This window comes from Pecten maximus, chromosome 15 (assembly GCF_902652985.1).
Source record: "Pecten maximus chromosome 15, xPecMax1.1, whole genome shotgun sequence".
Lineage (NCBI taxonomy): Eukaryota > Metazoa > Mollusca > Bivalvia > Pectinida > Pectinidae > Pecten > Pecten maximus.
This window is the reverse complement of record NC_047029.1, coordinates 23649066-23666925: the sequence shown is the minus strand read 5'-3', so window position 1 is coordinate 23666925 and position 17860 is coordinate 23649066. Positions and strand designations below refer to the sequence as shown.

General features: G+C 34.8%; 1 protein-coding gene across 1 annotated transcript; it reads right to left on the bottom strand.

Moving 5' to 3' along the window:
• Window positions 1-15168: 15168 nt before the first annotated feature.
• LOC117344244 lies at window positions 15169-17340 on the bottom strand. Its single transcript, XM_033906924.1, has 4 exons — window positions 17112-17340; window positions 16858-16877; window positions 16074-16231; window positions 15169-15902 (listed from the first exon to the last, which is right to left on the bottom strand). The coding sequence occupies exons 2-4, from the start codon at window positions 16869-16871 to the stop codon at window positions 15328-15330; spliced, it is 747 nt and encodes a 248-aa protein (XP_033762815.1). The 5' UTR covers window positions 16872-16877; window positions 17112-17340; the 3' UTR covers window positions 15169-15327.
• Between the last annotated feature and the right edge of the window lie 520 nt (window positions 17341-17860).

Here is a 17860-nt window from a genome sequence, read left to right as displayed (position 1 = left end):
GCAGGTTCATATTATTACCACACATTGAAAAAAGTTCATACTTGATGAAATCCGATTACATCCTTTATTATTAGTAAAATCAATTGTGATATACAAAATGTACATTATGTTCCTATCAAAGACGTTAATTTCTTTTAACCTTTTAATATTTCCTTATATTTTGTCATTTGAAAAATATATCTCGAAAACGTTAAAGAAGTTTTGCATAAATGTATGTGGTTCGGATGATAGATCACAAGAAACAAAAATTTTGGTTTGCAACACCTAAAGGTATGCAAACATCGATGACATTGAGATGTTATTTTGGTTTCAAGGTAAGATCTTTTACTGAAAACACCAACCTTCTATAAACACGAGATCGAATGAAAATCTGAGGATATTTTTTTCAATTTTTAAACGGAATTATGAAGACAGTACCGACCATTACTTTATCTATGTGCTAATATATCTAGGCGTTGCATTTCTATTGGTTGAAGGAGACATCATTTTAACGTCACTGATTACGTCAAGGGAGTCGTTTTATTTCAACACAAATCAATCCGGCCTAACAACAGTACATACATGATATTGAATTATCATGTCTCTCCCAAATACAGCAGAGAGGTTGTCGGCGGCTTCAATAAGACATATCATGACTGTTTAGCTTACTGTCTTTGCTGCCTTATCTTCATACACTGGTCTTTTGAGGCGTGGTCCTCTTTAATTAGCTTAACAATATAAAGGAGACACGTCGCATACTAAAGATAATATTAGGAGAATGTTTCTTGCTTGAAGAAAACAGTTACATCAGCCTCGAGCTATGCTTTATTTCAGCTTTCATAAGAAACAAAGCGCATCAGATAAGAGAAAAGTAGAGTTCGCAAAAATACCATGTTAACACGTAAACATCACTATGGATTAAACGTGTGTGAGGAAAAACCGTATTAACAAATTAAGTAGTCAACTTACGGATAAAGCCGCTTCGAATACATCCAATAGAATAATATCAAACAAGAATTGATTTAAAATTGTGAAATGTTTATTTTAATTGTTCGTTTAGATGCAAATTTCGGCCACCATATGTGGAGGTATACAGTCACCGACGATTAATGCATCATGAGGACTGTTTCTATCAGACTCGCTCCTACTTTTCATCAGTGTGCGGTAATGTGCTTACACTTCACTCTGTGTAAGTCGGTAAACTTTGACCGAGGGACAAGGAAATGCTATCTACACCAACACGATACAAACACGGACTCCTATCATGATGTTAATGCCTTAACCAGCATATTTAACATGGACTTTACGAATATTCCTCAGGTGAATTGTACGTTTAAGTTGTATATATACACACATATTTAACTTAGCAGCATAAATGACGACAGAAGACAACTTTTTGACTCGTGCCCTGACCGGGCCTCGAACTCACAATCTACGGCACTGGTTATAATCCCTTCGTGACGACTACGAGGAGTGGATATAGTGTTTCATATCTATTACCAAATATTTGTGAATAATGGGGTTAATTTGGTGATCCTCATTTACCTTATCATGAAGAAAAACTGAAATTTACCCAAGTACCAAGTATGATGGGAAATAAAAATGTCATTATATAGTAACTTTATATAAATTATTTCATTGTCCATTTGACTGTCATGGAATATATTCCATAATCCGTTATAGACTGCCATGATACCGCTATGCTACACACATCTTACAAATAGTTATCAGTATTCAAATTGTTAAAATGAACACATATTAAAGTATAAATTGCAGGATTATAAGAAATCAATTATATACATTGTATGGATTGAAGGTAGCGCGCCTCGGAGGATATGTAGCTAGCTACTGGTATTCATAGCAGCAATGAAAATTAAAAAAATCTATTCAATTCATATATTTACATAACCTTGATTTAAAAAATTTATATCGAGAAAACGAGAAATTTTATTAAAAAGAAAAATGTTTCATGTATACGACGAAACGCCAAATTATTAGAACAGTCGGGAGATCCCGCCTATGCACCACGCCATTGTTTTAATGTCGTTCCGCATTTTCCGGTCTTTTTTGCTTAAATTTTGTATAATGTTTATTTATTATTTAATTCTTGAATTATGGTATAGTTAATTAAAATGCATGTGCTCTCTCAATATTTTTAACACTTATCTCGTACCAACGTTATCGATCCAAGGGAAGCTACTCTTCCTGTCGATGGCGTATTATTATGACCCGATTAATCAGGTGATTTGCGCGAGAGACAATGTTTTCATACGGTTTTCATAGTGTATTCATGTTCATATGTTTGTTGTTTTCACTTGGTATGTTCATATCAGCAAACCACATTAGGAATGTTAATAGAAAGAAATAAAGGACAATTTTTTGGACCCCGCTACTTAAAAACTATATACATCACCAACGTCACAAACTGTCGATATCGTAATTGTTATATTTAAAAAAAAAATTGACGAATACTTGAAACAGTTTCCCCAATCTCTTGATTTTAGTTTTCAGCGCACCATTTGCTCCTTTATATATATATATATGTCAATCAATCAAGAATATAAAAATGAGAAGAATATATGAACAGATCTGACGATGGCCAATCAGTGGTTATGCGCAGGAATCCTTTCATCGAACTGATCGTTTTGTTTTGTTTTGTAATTTTTTGTTTGTTGTTTTCTTGTGTGTTGATTTTGGATTTTTCTTTTTTTTATGAATGAGACTACCCAGAAAGGAAAAAAATATATAACCTGAGGCCATCTTAACATGACCAGGCCTTCCATAACGTATACGTATTGTGTAAATAGTAGCAGAAGGATGAGAACCAGCATACTGTAAAGGTTATCACCCTTTCGCCAATGGTATATTTCCTATCCGTTTCTCCAGAATTAAGAATGTTTGTGAATTAAACAATTCAAAGTATCAGACAAACAATAATCCAACATAATTCATACAGCTCTCCTAAGCAATTAGCAATCAGTTTTGCATAACAGTTTGTCTCTCGATGTTTTTTTTTTTTTTAATTTTATTGCAACATCTTTCAAGCACATTTAGTAACCTTTCTTTTCAGGAATTCTCTAAAACACCTCTGGTAAACAACCACTTGTCAATAAGCACTTTTAAACAAAATATAATGACACATTGTCTTCCAAAATGCCCTTCCAAGATCGTATGAGTTATTTCCCTTGAATAAACCTAACACATCTTATATTTCTGTAAAGTTTATCACCCTATAGTCACTGGTATATATATCAATTGTATACGGTGGCTGATTTGTGCCATTTCGTTATTTCGTCTTTTCGCCCTGAAAAGACGAAAATGAAATATCTAAATTCTCGTTCTTTCGTCTTTTTTCCCCGAAAAGACGAGAATTAACAAACTTTGATTCTCGTCTTTTCGCCCCGAAAGTCATACGCGAAAAGAAAATTAAAGAGACAGAGAGAGTATCGCAAGGGTTAAAACATTCAAACTCGATGCCAGGAGGATGCAGTGTGAATACGAGTATTCATGCAACGACCCTTGAAACCAGATTTAATTATTAAGTCAGTTTTCGTTATAAGTGATCCCCTAATGAGATGATTATTACTTTATAAGAACTTTTTTTCCTTTTGTCAACATTTAAATATTTTCCAAAACATATGGAACAGCGTTAAACATGTAGGTTGTGATCTAAGCTCATTTCAATCTTCATTTACAACGTAAACATCACCGACAGAGTAACACAAAGCTATATGATGTTTCTTCGGCCCTGAAATCCCAAAAATCTGGAACTGAATATCAGTTAAACCACACTGAACCATAAGAAGTGTAGTATGTAGAAAAACATGAACACGTCAAAATCACCTTACTTTTGTGCATGCTTATGCTGTAACAAAGGCATTTTTTAATGTTTGCATTTTATTAACAGTTGATAGCAGTTGTTACATGCCATGAGTGAACACTGTTTAACAAATTTGCAAACTGCAAAAGGACTCAAGACTTATGAGGGGGATTTATGGATGGTGTGTTGAAAAAGGAAAAGAAAGGAAAGTGGGAGAAGATAAAAATGTTAGGGTAAGGGAAATAGAGAAGCATGTTAAATGTTTGTGTGAAAGAGTAATCTTGATTGTATAAAACACCATGAATTCATTTGATGTTTTTTGCTGTGTTAAGTATATTTTTGAAAGGCTTCTTTTTTAAATTATAAAATATTAGAATCTTGTTTTTGTTATATATACATAATACATAATGATTATAAGTTTTTAACGTGAAACTAATGTGAACAGCATGTGAAATTCATGTGAATTGCAAATGGTTTTAACGTGACATTCATGTGAATTTCACCTTTTTTGCCCTTTTCACACGTGCATTTCATGTGAATTTTCAAGAAAAATGCCTTTGAGTATGACGCGAAATGTGGTATAAATGTAATTCTACTTTCGTGGTGGAACATTATCTGTTTGAAAAAATGCAAAGAAAAATTTTAATGTTATGTTAATGCAGGGGTACCTCAACGATTTGTCCTCGGACACATTATTTCTTCCTTGTATTAATGATAACAACTAATATTTCCATTAATATCAAACATTTTAATGGTGACATTTCTTTGTATGTAATTATAGATATTAACACAAAGCTATACACTCTCTCAACACTGATCTTACTAACATAGGTGAATGGTTTTGGTTTGGTTTGTTTTTGTTTAACGTCCTATTAACAGCCAGGGTCATTCAAGGACGTGCCAGGTTTAGGAGGTGGAGGAAAGCCGGAGAAAAACCACCGGCCTACGATCAGTACCTGGCAACTGTCCCACGTAGGTTTCGAACTCGCAACCCAGAGGTGGAGAGCTAGTGATAAAGTGTCGGTACACCTTAACCACTCGGCCACCGCGGCCCCAGGTGAATGGAAATTCATTTTGGACATTAAATTAAATCTGTAAGAGGAAGAATGATAAAAAAAATAACCTGTCCACACTGCGGCTTGAATAAGTGACTTCTCGCCTTCAAGGCAAACATCTTATTACTAGGCTTAACGGAATTTCACGTTAGTCTGAGCTTGTAAGAAGACCTTAAACTTCCCACTTTTGCAAATCCAAAATAAAATATAGTCACTCCAAATATCTTTCCAAAAGAATAAAATCACACACACAACACATCGGCAATTATGACTTCAAAATGATGAAATGAGAAAACAGCAAATACACAATATATACAAGAAACTTTAGATAAACTTAATATTTTTGTCACATCAAAATAAAATATGAAATACCAACATTGGATTTAACAGGACAATTTTACGTAATTTTATTGATTATCAAACTACTAAACACTCAGACAAGAAAGGTTTTTCAACCCATCATTATGCAGAACTATTTTGAGAGCTTTCAACCTCAGATGTCTTGCTGAATAATTGACAGATAACCACTCGAGCTTAGAAATGAATCACTCTGGTTTGTTAGTTTAAAAGCTGTGCAGTAGAATTTGTTTTCTGTTTCATATCAATTCATTTATAATTTGTTGAATATTGATTTTGTATGTCAGCGTCTGCACAGAATTTACCATCTTGGCAACTTTGACTAGTATACCTTTAATTCAAATGATGCAAAATTATTTTTTATTACCAAATGGATTAATTAAGGTCAATTTCAACTTTTTTATACCTACGGAAAAGGAGATAATTAGTAAAAAGAAATGTTATTTCACCAAATAGAGGTTTACGATATTTTACTTGTTCTCCTGATTTCCTTTGTATTGTATGACTTTAATGCTAATGAGGACCTGTTTAATCCCTGTACGTATTCAAAGGCATATTTTCCACTTTGTAAATGTAATCTTAGTTAATTCTTCCATTTCAGGGAGAACTTAAGAAAATTAGGGAGGAGAAAATGAAGGGTATGATCATTAGAGCGAAAGCTAGATGAAAAGTAGAAGGAGAGAAAACTTCTATATATTTCTGTAACTTAGAAAAGAGACACTTCACAGAAAAGCTTATTCCAAAACTAATAAATTTTAGAAATAGATGAAATCATGGAAGAACAGGTAATTTTTTTTTACCAAAATATACAAAAGTATAGAGACTGAGGTGGAAGATACACATATTCGAAGATTTTTTGATGAAGAAAATCCATATAACTATAAATTAACTAGAGGAATCTGACAAAATGGAAGGTATACTCTCCAGATCAGAATGCTTAAATGCTTTGAAGACTATGACAAACTGTAAATTTCCTGGGCTTGATGGATTCACAGTGGAATTTTACCAATTTTTTTGGAATGACCTTCACCAACCACTTATTTGTTCCTTTAATCAATCTTTTAGAAGGGGCTAGTTATCAATCTCTCAACGCCAAGGTATCATTCATTATATACCAAAAGAAGGTAAATCAAAATTGTTCTTAAAAAATTGGCGACCCATATCTCTTTTAAATGTTGACTATGAAATTGCCTCCGCTTGTATTGCCAATAGAATAAAACCATACCTAATTCAACTTATCAGTGATTCACAGAAAGGATTTGTCAGGGGTAGGTACATAGGAGAGTGCACCAGATTTATTTCAGACATTATTGAGAAAACAAAAGAAAGCAACATTCCAGGGCTCCTTATGTTGTTAGACCTTGAAAAAGCCTTGGACTCTCTGGAATGGAAATTCATTCAAAAAGCGTTAGAATTTGCTCTGGTTTGAAAGCAAATTTAGATAAGACACATTTGTTATGGATTGGGGCTAAAAGGGGTTGTGGTGAGGAGTACTTGCAGGAAATGTTCGTGTTAAGTCTCCTTGTGATAGACTGGAACTTTTGCCGATTTATAGTGCTACCTCACTGAAGCATACTGCCGAAGACACCCAGCAGCACACCCCACCCGGTCACATTATCCTGACAACGGGCGAACCAGTCGCCCCACTCCTAATATGCTGAGCGCTAAGCAGGAGTATCAACTACCATTTTTTAAGACTCTGGTGTGTCTCGGCTAGAGGACAGAACCAAAAGCCTTCCTCACAGCCGCGAACGCTCAACTAAAGGCCAAAAGTGAGACATTGTCAAGGGAGACATTCAGAAAGAACAGAAAAGATAAGATCCCAAATTTAGTCGCCTGTTACGATCATGCAATGGGGGCAGCAGGTACAATTCTTACGCCCTACCTGCAGGGCAACTGCCAATATTTACACATTTATTTTCGTCTCTTCCAGACCCTCAAGAAACTTTTTTTCAAAATCTACAAAAAGTCTTCTTTAAGTTTTTGTGGTCTGGAAAAAATGATAAAAAAGATAAGTAATGCCAAATGTTAAGGCGTATTGTCAACGCAGAAAATGTCGTGGATAAAGAAAGTCCTTAATCCAGAAAACTATTCCAGTTGGAAAATGCTACTAGTTACCTAAATAGAAAAACTAGGAGGTGAAAAGATTTGGTATACGAACAATGAAGGTTTATTGAAAATTTCAAAGAAATTGTATGCCTTTTGGGGCAATGTAATTAAGATATGGGTCTCCTGTAGGAAGTCACCTCCAACAACCCCAGAAGACATGTTACCTCAACCATTATGGTTAAATAACGAGATATTGATCAATGGTAAACATATTATATATTACAAGTGGATAGAATTTTTTTTTCATTAGTGATTTAATAAATGAAGCAGGGGAGTTTTTATCCTTTGAAGATTTCAACCAGAAGTTTGAAATTAATACTAATATTGTAACTTACCAAGGAATATTGATGGCTATTCCAAGAGCTTGGAAACAAAGTATAAACCAAAATGGTATTGAAACAAATCTTATATGTGCATTAAAAGCAAAAGAAAAGGTTGCAAAATATTTGTATAACTTGTTGGTAAGTGAATATGTATTAGCTCCTGTTAAAACTATAGAAAAGTGGAATGATAGATTAGAAACAAAAATAACGGTAGAAGATTGGAAGTTGATTTATAGGGCACCTTTTCTCATGACAGACAACTCAAATTTACAAACATTTCAATTTAAATTGCTCCATAGGATTCTTAATATATAATAAATATTATTTCTGACAAAAAAGGCAAAATGCCATATAGTAAAAGTGAGGTCCAAATAATAAAGAATTGCTCTAAAATACAAATGTAATTGTATATATTAATTGTTATTTACCACAGGATTCCTGTATAAACAATAACAATGCTCGTTAGTAACCTCTGTGGAAGTTACACTTTGGCTTTGACATCCGGGTTAAATACTTGAATGTAATATTGTTTGGTGAACTTGAAAAATAAAAAATGAGAAAAAATGTTCTTCCATTTTGATTCAGATTAAGGCCTTTACATTCTTATTCATATTTTCTTCTGTACATTTGCACTAAATGACTTCTGCTGCTAATATCTATTTTTGGTACATCCATATCGAAATATCACTATTCGCGTAACAATTAATTCCAGTACGACATACTACAAATTTACTAGATCTTCAGTTGATATTAGGATGCTTCGTATCATTTAAATATATCAAAGTTCTCGGTGTACTTATAGCTGGGTATACACAAAAAGCATTGACTCGATAATTTCCGGAATATTGATTGCCTTTTGTTATACGAAAATATTACCAAAAGACTGACGAACGAAGTGTGGTTATGCTTTTGCCGGTCATGTGTATGTAAAAACTACACCGAGAAGGATAAGCTTTTCTGTAGTCAAGAACAGCTAGAACTAGTTCCTCTTGGTTGTTTAGGGCTGAATTGTCACATTAGATCGCTGCTGAACAGGAACGAACAACAGTAACATGTACCACATCCCACGGGCTTTAGTGTACAGTTCATGTAGTATTCACGGTTTTCCACAGATTCACAAATCATTTTCTCATTCTCCACAGTAATTCCGTTAGCATAGATCAAGGCCTTTTCCTCCGGCGTCCAGCCATGACATGCCCACCTTCCTAATTTACAAATGACAGCAGTGAATATCTTCATACTTTGTACAAATTGTACACGGATGGTAACAAATAGTACACAAATGTCAACAAATGGTACACATATGGTACACAGATGGTAACAGATGGTACACAAATGGTAACAAATGGTACACAGATGGTACACAGATGGTAACATATGGTACACAAATGGTACACAGATGGTACAAAGATGGTACACAAATGGTACACAAATGGTAACATATGGTACACAAATGGTACACAAATGGTACACAAATGGTAACAAATGGTACACAAATGGTAACAAGTGGTACACAGATGGTTGTGGTGAATAAACATGTTATCGGAATTACATATTCAGACTGAATCAGCTCACGATATAAGGACCTATTAAGAAACAAAACAGCTGACGTCGATGTTGTAATACAAATCAACAACATTATCTGTTTCAAGTATTACCTCAATTATCAATAATATAGAAAACATTTTCCGGTTTCGGTGTTACGATATTTATGCAATATAAATATTGACAAGTTATCAATTTCATACTACTGTATATTCAATGACTGGGGAAAAGTGAAAATAAATTTCCGCAAATATAAATAAATAAACAGTAAGTTGAAATGCATATGACAAAAAGATAAACATACCCCGGATGAATGGCAAACACGTGTATTCTCCGTCTGAGACTGGAAGACATCTTTCGTACTTTGAACAATGGTTGACACCACAGGCTCCGCTTAGAGACTGATGGTAAACAAACACAAAACCTATAACATCATTCTAAACGAAATAAAACATTTTCTAAATAGAAGATTTTAAACACTGCAATTTTAAGAAAGAAAGAAATATATCAAAGAGTTGAATACATCTCGCGCAAAAGTATCTCTCAACTGAGCAGCAGCTTACACTATGATTTTAGTAATATGTACATAACATTCCAAGTGATAGTCATGCAAATACCTCATACAACTGACCTGAGGGATATCTTTGATGTCTATGTAGTATATGCTGTCCTGGGGCACTGATATCAGGAAAGGGGTCCGATATTGTATTGTGTTGGTACAGATAGCATTTCCTTGTCCCTCGGTCAAAGTTAACCGACTTACACAGAGTAAAGTGTAAGCACATTACAGCACACTGATAAAGAGTAGGAAGAGTCTCTACATGGAACGATTCTGATAAAAACAGTCCTCGTGATGCATTGAGCGTTGATGATTGTATACCTCCACATGTGGTGGCTGAAATTTGCTGGTAAGCAAACGCAAAGGATATGCAATTAACAATATTAAACCAGTTATTATTTGAATTCATTTTGTTAGGTGTATATGGAAACAATATTGGCGAAGTTCTGCTTAATTGGTGATCATTCATGTATGTCTAGAGTAGTGTTGTCACTGGTTTTCCTCTCCTTACAAATGGCCAAATGAGTTACTTATATTTCTTCAAATCTGTCTGTTTCGGCTTGTCAAATCATGGTCCGCTCCGTGTTTTCGTTGATGGATTGCATGTGACGTGCCTCTCAGATGTTGTTTAATGTTCAGTGATGTGTACAAGTAATATCAATAGATTTGGTTGAGCGGCTGTGACGTAATAAATCTGTACGACTGGGCCGGGTATATAATTGTCTTTTCTACTAAGTACGCAGTATTAACACTTTAAATAACAACACCTTAATTTAGTTGTTGAACGAGGATGATTACACGTACTACATGTAAATAGTTAAGTTATATTTTTAATATTCTAAAGCATGAGAAATAGGTATGAATAATTGAATAGTACGGACAGATTACTAATAAATCAGTGGAGATTGATCGAAGCTGGATTAGATAGTATTGTCATTCGACTCTTAATAAGGAGAAAGGTGGTATTTATAACGGTTGAAATCAGGACCAAACGATGGTGTCAACACAGAAATAAGACGGGAAAAGTTATGGAACTAAAAAAAAGAAGAAAAAAACAAAAAAATACAAAATAAATAAACACAAGACAATTCAGGGATAAAACCTTTCAAGAATGATTTTGTTTAACATTTAAAGTGTATATTGTTTGTGTTGCTTACAAACGATTGTATGCCATTACGTGTAGGGATTTACCTAACAGAAACGTTCCATGTAGAGACCCTCTCTACCCTATATCTATATGCTGCGACGTGCTTACACTCCAATCTGTGTAAGTCAGTTAACTTTTACCAAGGAACGAGTAAATGCTAACTACACGAACTTAATACAAGATAGGTCCAAGGGGCATGCAGCTCTCAAGAACACAGGTCTATCACACGAATTTCAAATTCCATAGCACTTAGACGTGATCCAAAAGAGATTAATTGACATTTTTGTTTTCCTTTTTGTTTGTTTGTTTTTTGTTTTTGTTTCTAAGAATATTATTGGCCATAGCTATATCACTGTCGAGGTACTCAGTAATGGTCGGATAACATTCATATATGTAAACAAATGTGCATTTCGTTCCATAGATATATGTGAAGTTGGCAAGGGAAATTTTACCACCCGAGTTCATAACCGATATTGTTATACGTAAATATGTATAACTGTGTATAGAGAAACATGTTTGATTATTTTTGTTATATACATTTAAGCTTTTATGAAAGTTTTTCAGCGCGCCATCTGCAATGCTCCATGGAATATGCGTCAAAATAATGACGTCATCATTTATGACATAGTTACGTAAAATGATGACGTTACGTTATTGTGAGCAGCGTCATATTGCGCTTGCTAGCTGTCTTTATCTCCATGTGTGAGATCGATTTATTGTTTCCCTGGCAACCACGGGATAACCCTGTGAAGTATGTGAGAATAATAAAATCGTTCACCCCCTTGGGGGTGAGGCAAGGGATTATCCTTGAGTACCTCCTTCAATACGAGGCTCACAACATATCAATCATCTCTCGTATCATGCGCGCATGTGCAAATTGGTTTGTTTTGAAGAATGGAGAACTGGCGGTCAATGCCACACACCAGAAACAAGAAGTCAATTGCTGCTGGAGGGAAAAGGAAAGGATATTGACAAAATTTACATCATAATCTATAAATTACATATTCAACATGAGTTGGACACAAATGAAAGATAGGTTAAACGTGAAAAGTCACAAATTTGTGGTAAAATTCCTCGACATTTAATAGACAAACCTTGATGTAACCCAATTTTTATGATATTTAGGATATTTTTTATGAATTATTGACGTAACTGAGTAGATTTGAGAAAAAATTATGAAATAAGGGATTATGTTGTTGATAAGCTATAAACAAAAACAAAGCAAAATAAATAAATAAATAAATAAAATAGAGGCTTCAATTGATTATGCTGTTATGAATGGTTGAAACAATAGTCACTCATGATAAAATTACATTACAATTATATTACATGTAAAACAACACTCAGTTGTGATGAAATTACATTATATTTGTATGATAGGTAAAACAAAAGTCAGTCGTGGTAAAATAAGATTGCTTTTATATTACAGGTAAATCAATTTTTCGACAGACGTCGGATATTTTTCTGTTTTAAAGCTTTTTTTTTTTTCATTTAAAATTAGATGATATCATTGACAAAGCAATTATTTCCCCCTATTATGTATATGCTTTGAGAGATAAGTTATCAGATGATCAAATATTTAGGATTGGAAACGCTTGAAAGCCCATACCAAATAGAGTATCGTTGATAGCAGTAATAGGATCGTTAAAACTGTTATTGGACACAAAGGTCTCCGAGTTCAAAACATCAAAATCTTTTACGAGAAGTATCATCCTGCTACATACAATTGCCTTCGCTTCTTAATGATAACAAAAAAATCAAAGGTCATGTTAATGCCAATACAGAGAACAATTTATATTTGATGTGATTCAATTGTATTGACTCAAGGAGATACTTTTCTACAGCTATCAACTTCATCAGGGAATTACTTTCAGGAATGTATGCAATCAACCATAACACTAATGCATATATGCAGATTGAATTATTATAGCTGTCGCCAATGCAATATAAATGCTGTCAACTTCAGATAATGTATTTTTATCGTTTTGTTTGTTGATATTACAGCCGTGACCTCAAAAGAAGGAATACTTAGCAGCGTGTCCATATAGTTGTAGCTGGTGGCTACTTCACCGCACAATATAAGAAGGGCCCGTTGCATTGTAAAGAACAATTAAGATAAAGTTCCTTGTTCATTAATACACCAATGGCAACAGCATGCGGCACGTGCATCGGTTTCGTTTAAAACACAAACAAATCCAGAAAAGCGGGGTTTGGTTTGGTTTGGTTTATTTTGTTTAACGTCCTATTAACAGCTAAGGTCATTTAAGGACGGCCTCCCGTGCGTGCGACATGCATGCGTGTGGCGAGTGCGTATGTGTGTTTTGGGAGGCTCCGGTATGTTCGTGTTAAGTCTCCTTGTGATAGGCCGGAACTTTTGCCGATTTATAGTGCTACCTCACTGAAGCATACTGCCGAAGACACCCAGCAGGACACCCCACCCGGTCACATTATACTGACAACGGGCGAACCAGTCGTCCAACTCCTGATATGCTGAGCGCTAAGCAGGAGCAGCAACTATCATTTTTAAAAACTCTGGTATGTCTCGGCTAGGGAACAGAACCCAAAGCCTTCCTCACAGCGACGAACGCTCAACTAAAGGCCATAAGTGAGGCATTGTCAAGGGAGACATTAGGAAGAAGAAAGTTGTTCAGAAAGAAGAGAAAAGATAAGAACCCAGATTTAGTCGCCTCTTACGATCATGCAATGGGGGCAGCAGGTACAATTCTTACGCCCTACCTGCAGGGCAGAGAGAAGCGTGGAGTATACATCAATTTAGATTTAGGAAGCATGTTATATACAAATAAAAAGAAAAAAATTACGAAAAAAATACTTCCAACACTCAAAGCAGAATGATTTCAAAGAATAATTGAAAAAACAACAACAAAAAACAAAAACAAAAAAAAAGTCTGCCAGCACGACAATTTTCAGTGCATCATAGGAACCAGTTTTATTTATCCGAATCTTTCCACGTAGAGATTACCCCCAATCTTCATCGGTGTACTGCAACATGTTCACACTTTTTAATTTTTGTTCTTTCTAGAAACAAGTACACTTATCCGAGCTTATAAGGCCCGCGAGTTCCCAACTAGTATTACTCCTTCAAATTTGCGTAAACTGACAAAGCCGAAACTACGTACGATGCACATTATACAAGGTGCAGATCACGTACATGGAAAACAATCAAATGTGATTTTTGTTTGATCTACGTTGAATAAGTTTTATAGGTACTAAAAGGCAAGTGTGCGATGCTGTTGACATGCGGCTATCGCGACAATTCCGCATTTGATTCCTTTGTTTTGTTTTTGTTTAATGTCCTATTAACAGCCAGGGTCATTTTAGGACGTGCCAGGCTTTGGAGGTGGAGGAAAGCCGGAGTACCATGGGAGAAACCACGGCCTAAGGTCAGTACCTGGCAACTGCCCCATGTAGGTTTCGAACTCGCAACCCAGTGGTGGAGGGCTAGGGATAAAGTGTCGGTACACCTTAACCACTCGGCCACCGCGGCCCCTAACATTTGATTGCATAGTTAAAATCTAGTAAATAGTGGCTATAAAAAGTAATTTACCAAAAGCGAGCAGTTTTTAGTTAAAAGTAAGGCAGCAAATGGTATCGACATTGTGTGGAGAGTCACAGGTATCAACAATCCATCAACATGATCGGAATTATTCGTCAATGTGAGAAAGAACAAAACCAAGCTACTTTAATTATCGTAAAATTTAAACATGACAAAAAGATCAACAAAAGAAAAATACAAGAAAATAAGATTTGGTTAAGCCACTGGGAAATATGTAAACAAGAGAAAATGGAAAAGAAGGAACTTTTATAAATTGAATGTGACACTAACTTAAAATTCAACAACAAATATACACAAGATGATAATTTCCAGAGAAAGATTGCCAGTGTGATATTACATCAGGGCAAAGAAAAAAGACATTGAAACGCCTATATTTCAATAGTGAATTTAAAAACTTATACATTATACAAAAGGTGGTTGTCGATTCTGTGGCTGGTGGACTGAATAAGTTAAAACGTTTGAGTTCATCGGAATATGAAGACTACCGATTGGTCAGTTTAAATCAGCTTCAAGATTTTTTTAACTATTGTTACTCTTCACTCCATCACATGTAAAGGTTTGCATTTTATGCATAAAGTGTATCCACATTTATCCCACTAAAGCTTGTAAGGCCAAACAAAATTAATGTCATGTTTCTCAGGCACATTTTTCCAAAAAAGGATGAGGGAGGGAGGCTTGTGATTTGAAATTGTGTCAATTGTTAAATGCATAAAATGAATAAAGAAATCTTAATTTTAAACTATTGTCTTTATTTTCTGGTATTAAACTTACAATTTAAATTGAAAAACAATTGAAATACAATTTTATGTTCAATGTTCACCAGATGTACACAAGCAAGTGATCAGGAACTCCCTATGTTTTAAGATTTGGTCTTTTTGCTCCCCTTTCGTTCCTCCCACACATTTCTCTTTCTTTTAAGAGCTTGTTTGTCTCTGGTGTCACAGATTTTACACATTGGATATTGGCTCTCCTTTATTACAAGGTCTGTGTCAGAGCCACAATGGAAGCACACAGGGGGAAAGCACTTCGAGCTGAAATAGGGGACTTCAATAGGAGTATCACATGTGATGTTACTTCTGACATATACTTTCGTTAACAATGCATTGATTCTCGGTGCTTTTGAAGCATCTTCTGGTTGCAGTTCCTGTAAGATGCTTCCACAAGAGTAGTGGTACATTGACAATAGCCTGGTTAAAAGTGACTGTTCGCTATTTGAAAGTTTTGAAGCAGCGTAGACAACTCTAGGTCTATTGCACTCAATGCATGCCACTGTCTGCTGGCATGTCTTTGCTGTTTGGGCTGATGGGGAAAATGGTATATCATGACCATGGTGAACACTAGAAGTCTTCTTTTGTCGATGAGAAGGACAGAACTCCTCACTGGTCTCCTCTATGCCATACAACTCCGAGAAGTCCTTGTAATGGCCCTCATCTCCTGCAAAAGAGAAGGTATTTCTATATTGACATTCAAATAGTATAATATTAAAGATAGAATAAAGTCTGACAAACTTTTATCTTGTATTTCCATTTAATTATCAAAGTTTTGAATTTCAGTTTTTTTATGTGCTGTACTGTTTTTGTGTGCTTGAAATTTCAGTATACGTACCTGGCACAGGATCTGGGAACGGATGAAGCTCAGCAAACTGGTCAGGGGGAAGAACAGGTGGAGGACATATTTCACAATCAGCTACACCACACTTCTTGATTGTGAAGAAATAGCTCCTGTTTGTGCAGCAGTGTTCCAAAAATGCTGAAAGCTCTGGCCTGAAAAACATGCAGAAATTTTAATATTATTCAGAAAATTTGAAGATAGACAAAAAAATGAATGAAATATGACATACATGCAGTTAAAGCATAGCACAGAAAATGTGTACCTTGAAATCAATATTTTAATGTCAAAATGATGAATTGAAAATATAAATATTTGTTTTTGTTAAAAGTGAAAACATGTCCTATCATACATCAGCTTTTCCCAAATACAAATCATTCAATTAGATACTCATGATAGATATTCCAGTGGTAAGTATATGCAATAATTAAAAAGGTAGAACTGGCAAGTGCTAAAAATACACACAGATACTCCAGTTCAATAGTGCCTATTAGAACACACTCACAAACATCAGAAGGAAAAAGCAAATGAAGGTAAACCACCACCAAAAGATATGTTATATTAAAAGCAAGTATGATCAAAATATTTTGATAAAGAGATAGGGTTTGCTAGCAGCTACATGCATATTAATATTTTAGAGTATGCAAACTACAGACACATTGCTAGTTATTGGTGCACAAGGGTAAAAGTATTTACATGTACGGTATGTTAATGTTTCATTCCAACTGCTTAAGGAGGATACATGAATATACACATTGGCTATTAATATAAAAGCACTTACCAAATCTTGTCCATTTTGATCTGTATCATATTTTTAGACAATAGTTATACCACATGTTATTTTTGTATATACTAAGAATAAAAATGTTCTAAAACATCCAGTTTAACACACATATTAAACGTTAGCTTGTATATTAAATACAAAATATCATTGATGACTTTTTATACAAGATTATCACGTTTTGCTTTCTGTATTATTCTTATGAAAATAATGGTTTAAATATAAATATTTTAATGAAAACTACTTTTAAATACCTGTCTTTCACTGCTTGCTTCAGTTCCTTCTGATGCATCTCATTGAAGTCCAGTGGTTCACCAAACCTGTCCAATGCCCCCCAAAACTCTTTCATTTCCCCGTCACTAGCAGCAGTAAAACATTTGAAAGGTACATCTTTCAGCTGCAGTCGTTGGAAGAGTTGTGTCAGTAAAATCTAAATATATTGAAAGAAAAATGTTTTTCACCATATTAAATGAAAGCTTTTTTTTAAGCAAAATCCATTTTACAATTTAAATGCACGCTAGATTGGTATCAATGTGTTTTTATCAGAGTTTTATTTGTTAAAGTTCTACCATTTTATTCGTGTTTTGATATTAAAATGAAAAAATACACAATATATGTGCTTTTATAAGTTTTAAGTTTTATACCTTTACTGGTTGTGTACTGTCCACCATCTCCTCATGTATGTCAGGGTACTTGTCAGCAAGTTCACGCAATTGCCTCAAACTGTTAGCAGACCTCAGCTTCCTCTCACACTCCTCTGAAGTTTCCTTCCTCATCAGTCCAACAGCCTGAAGGGCCAAGTTCAGCACAGACATGATACGTTCTGGGGGATTTTTCCATGACGACATTGGAGGTGTCCTTGCTGCAACTATGTAGTCATAATTTCCTTTGAGAAACAGGCACAGAATTGCCAGCTGTACCGACATGTAGGTGAGGCGGTGATCTGGACCACCGTCACTGTAAATACACATGATGGGCTTCTTGCATCTTCATTGTTCAATAT

Bases quoted from the DNA above. Each gene is read 5' to 3' on its own strand.
- LOC117344244 (XM_033906924.1), bottom strand. The intron at 15,903-16,073 runs GTACGTATACTG...TCTCTTTTGCAG, and splicing joins GTTCCCAGATCCTGTGCCAG to GAGATGAGGGCCATTACAAG.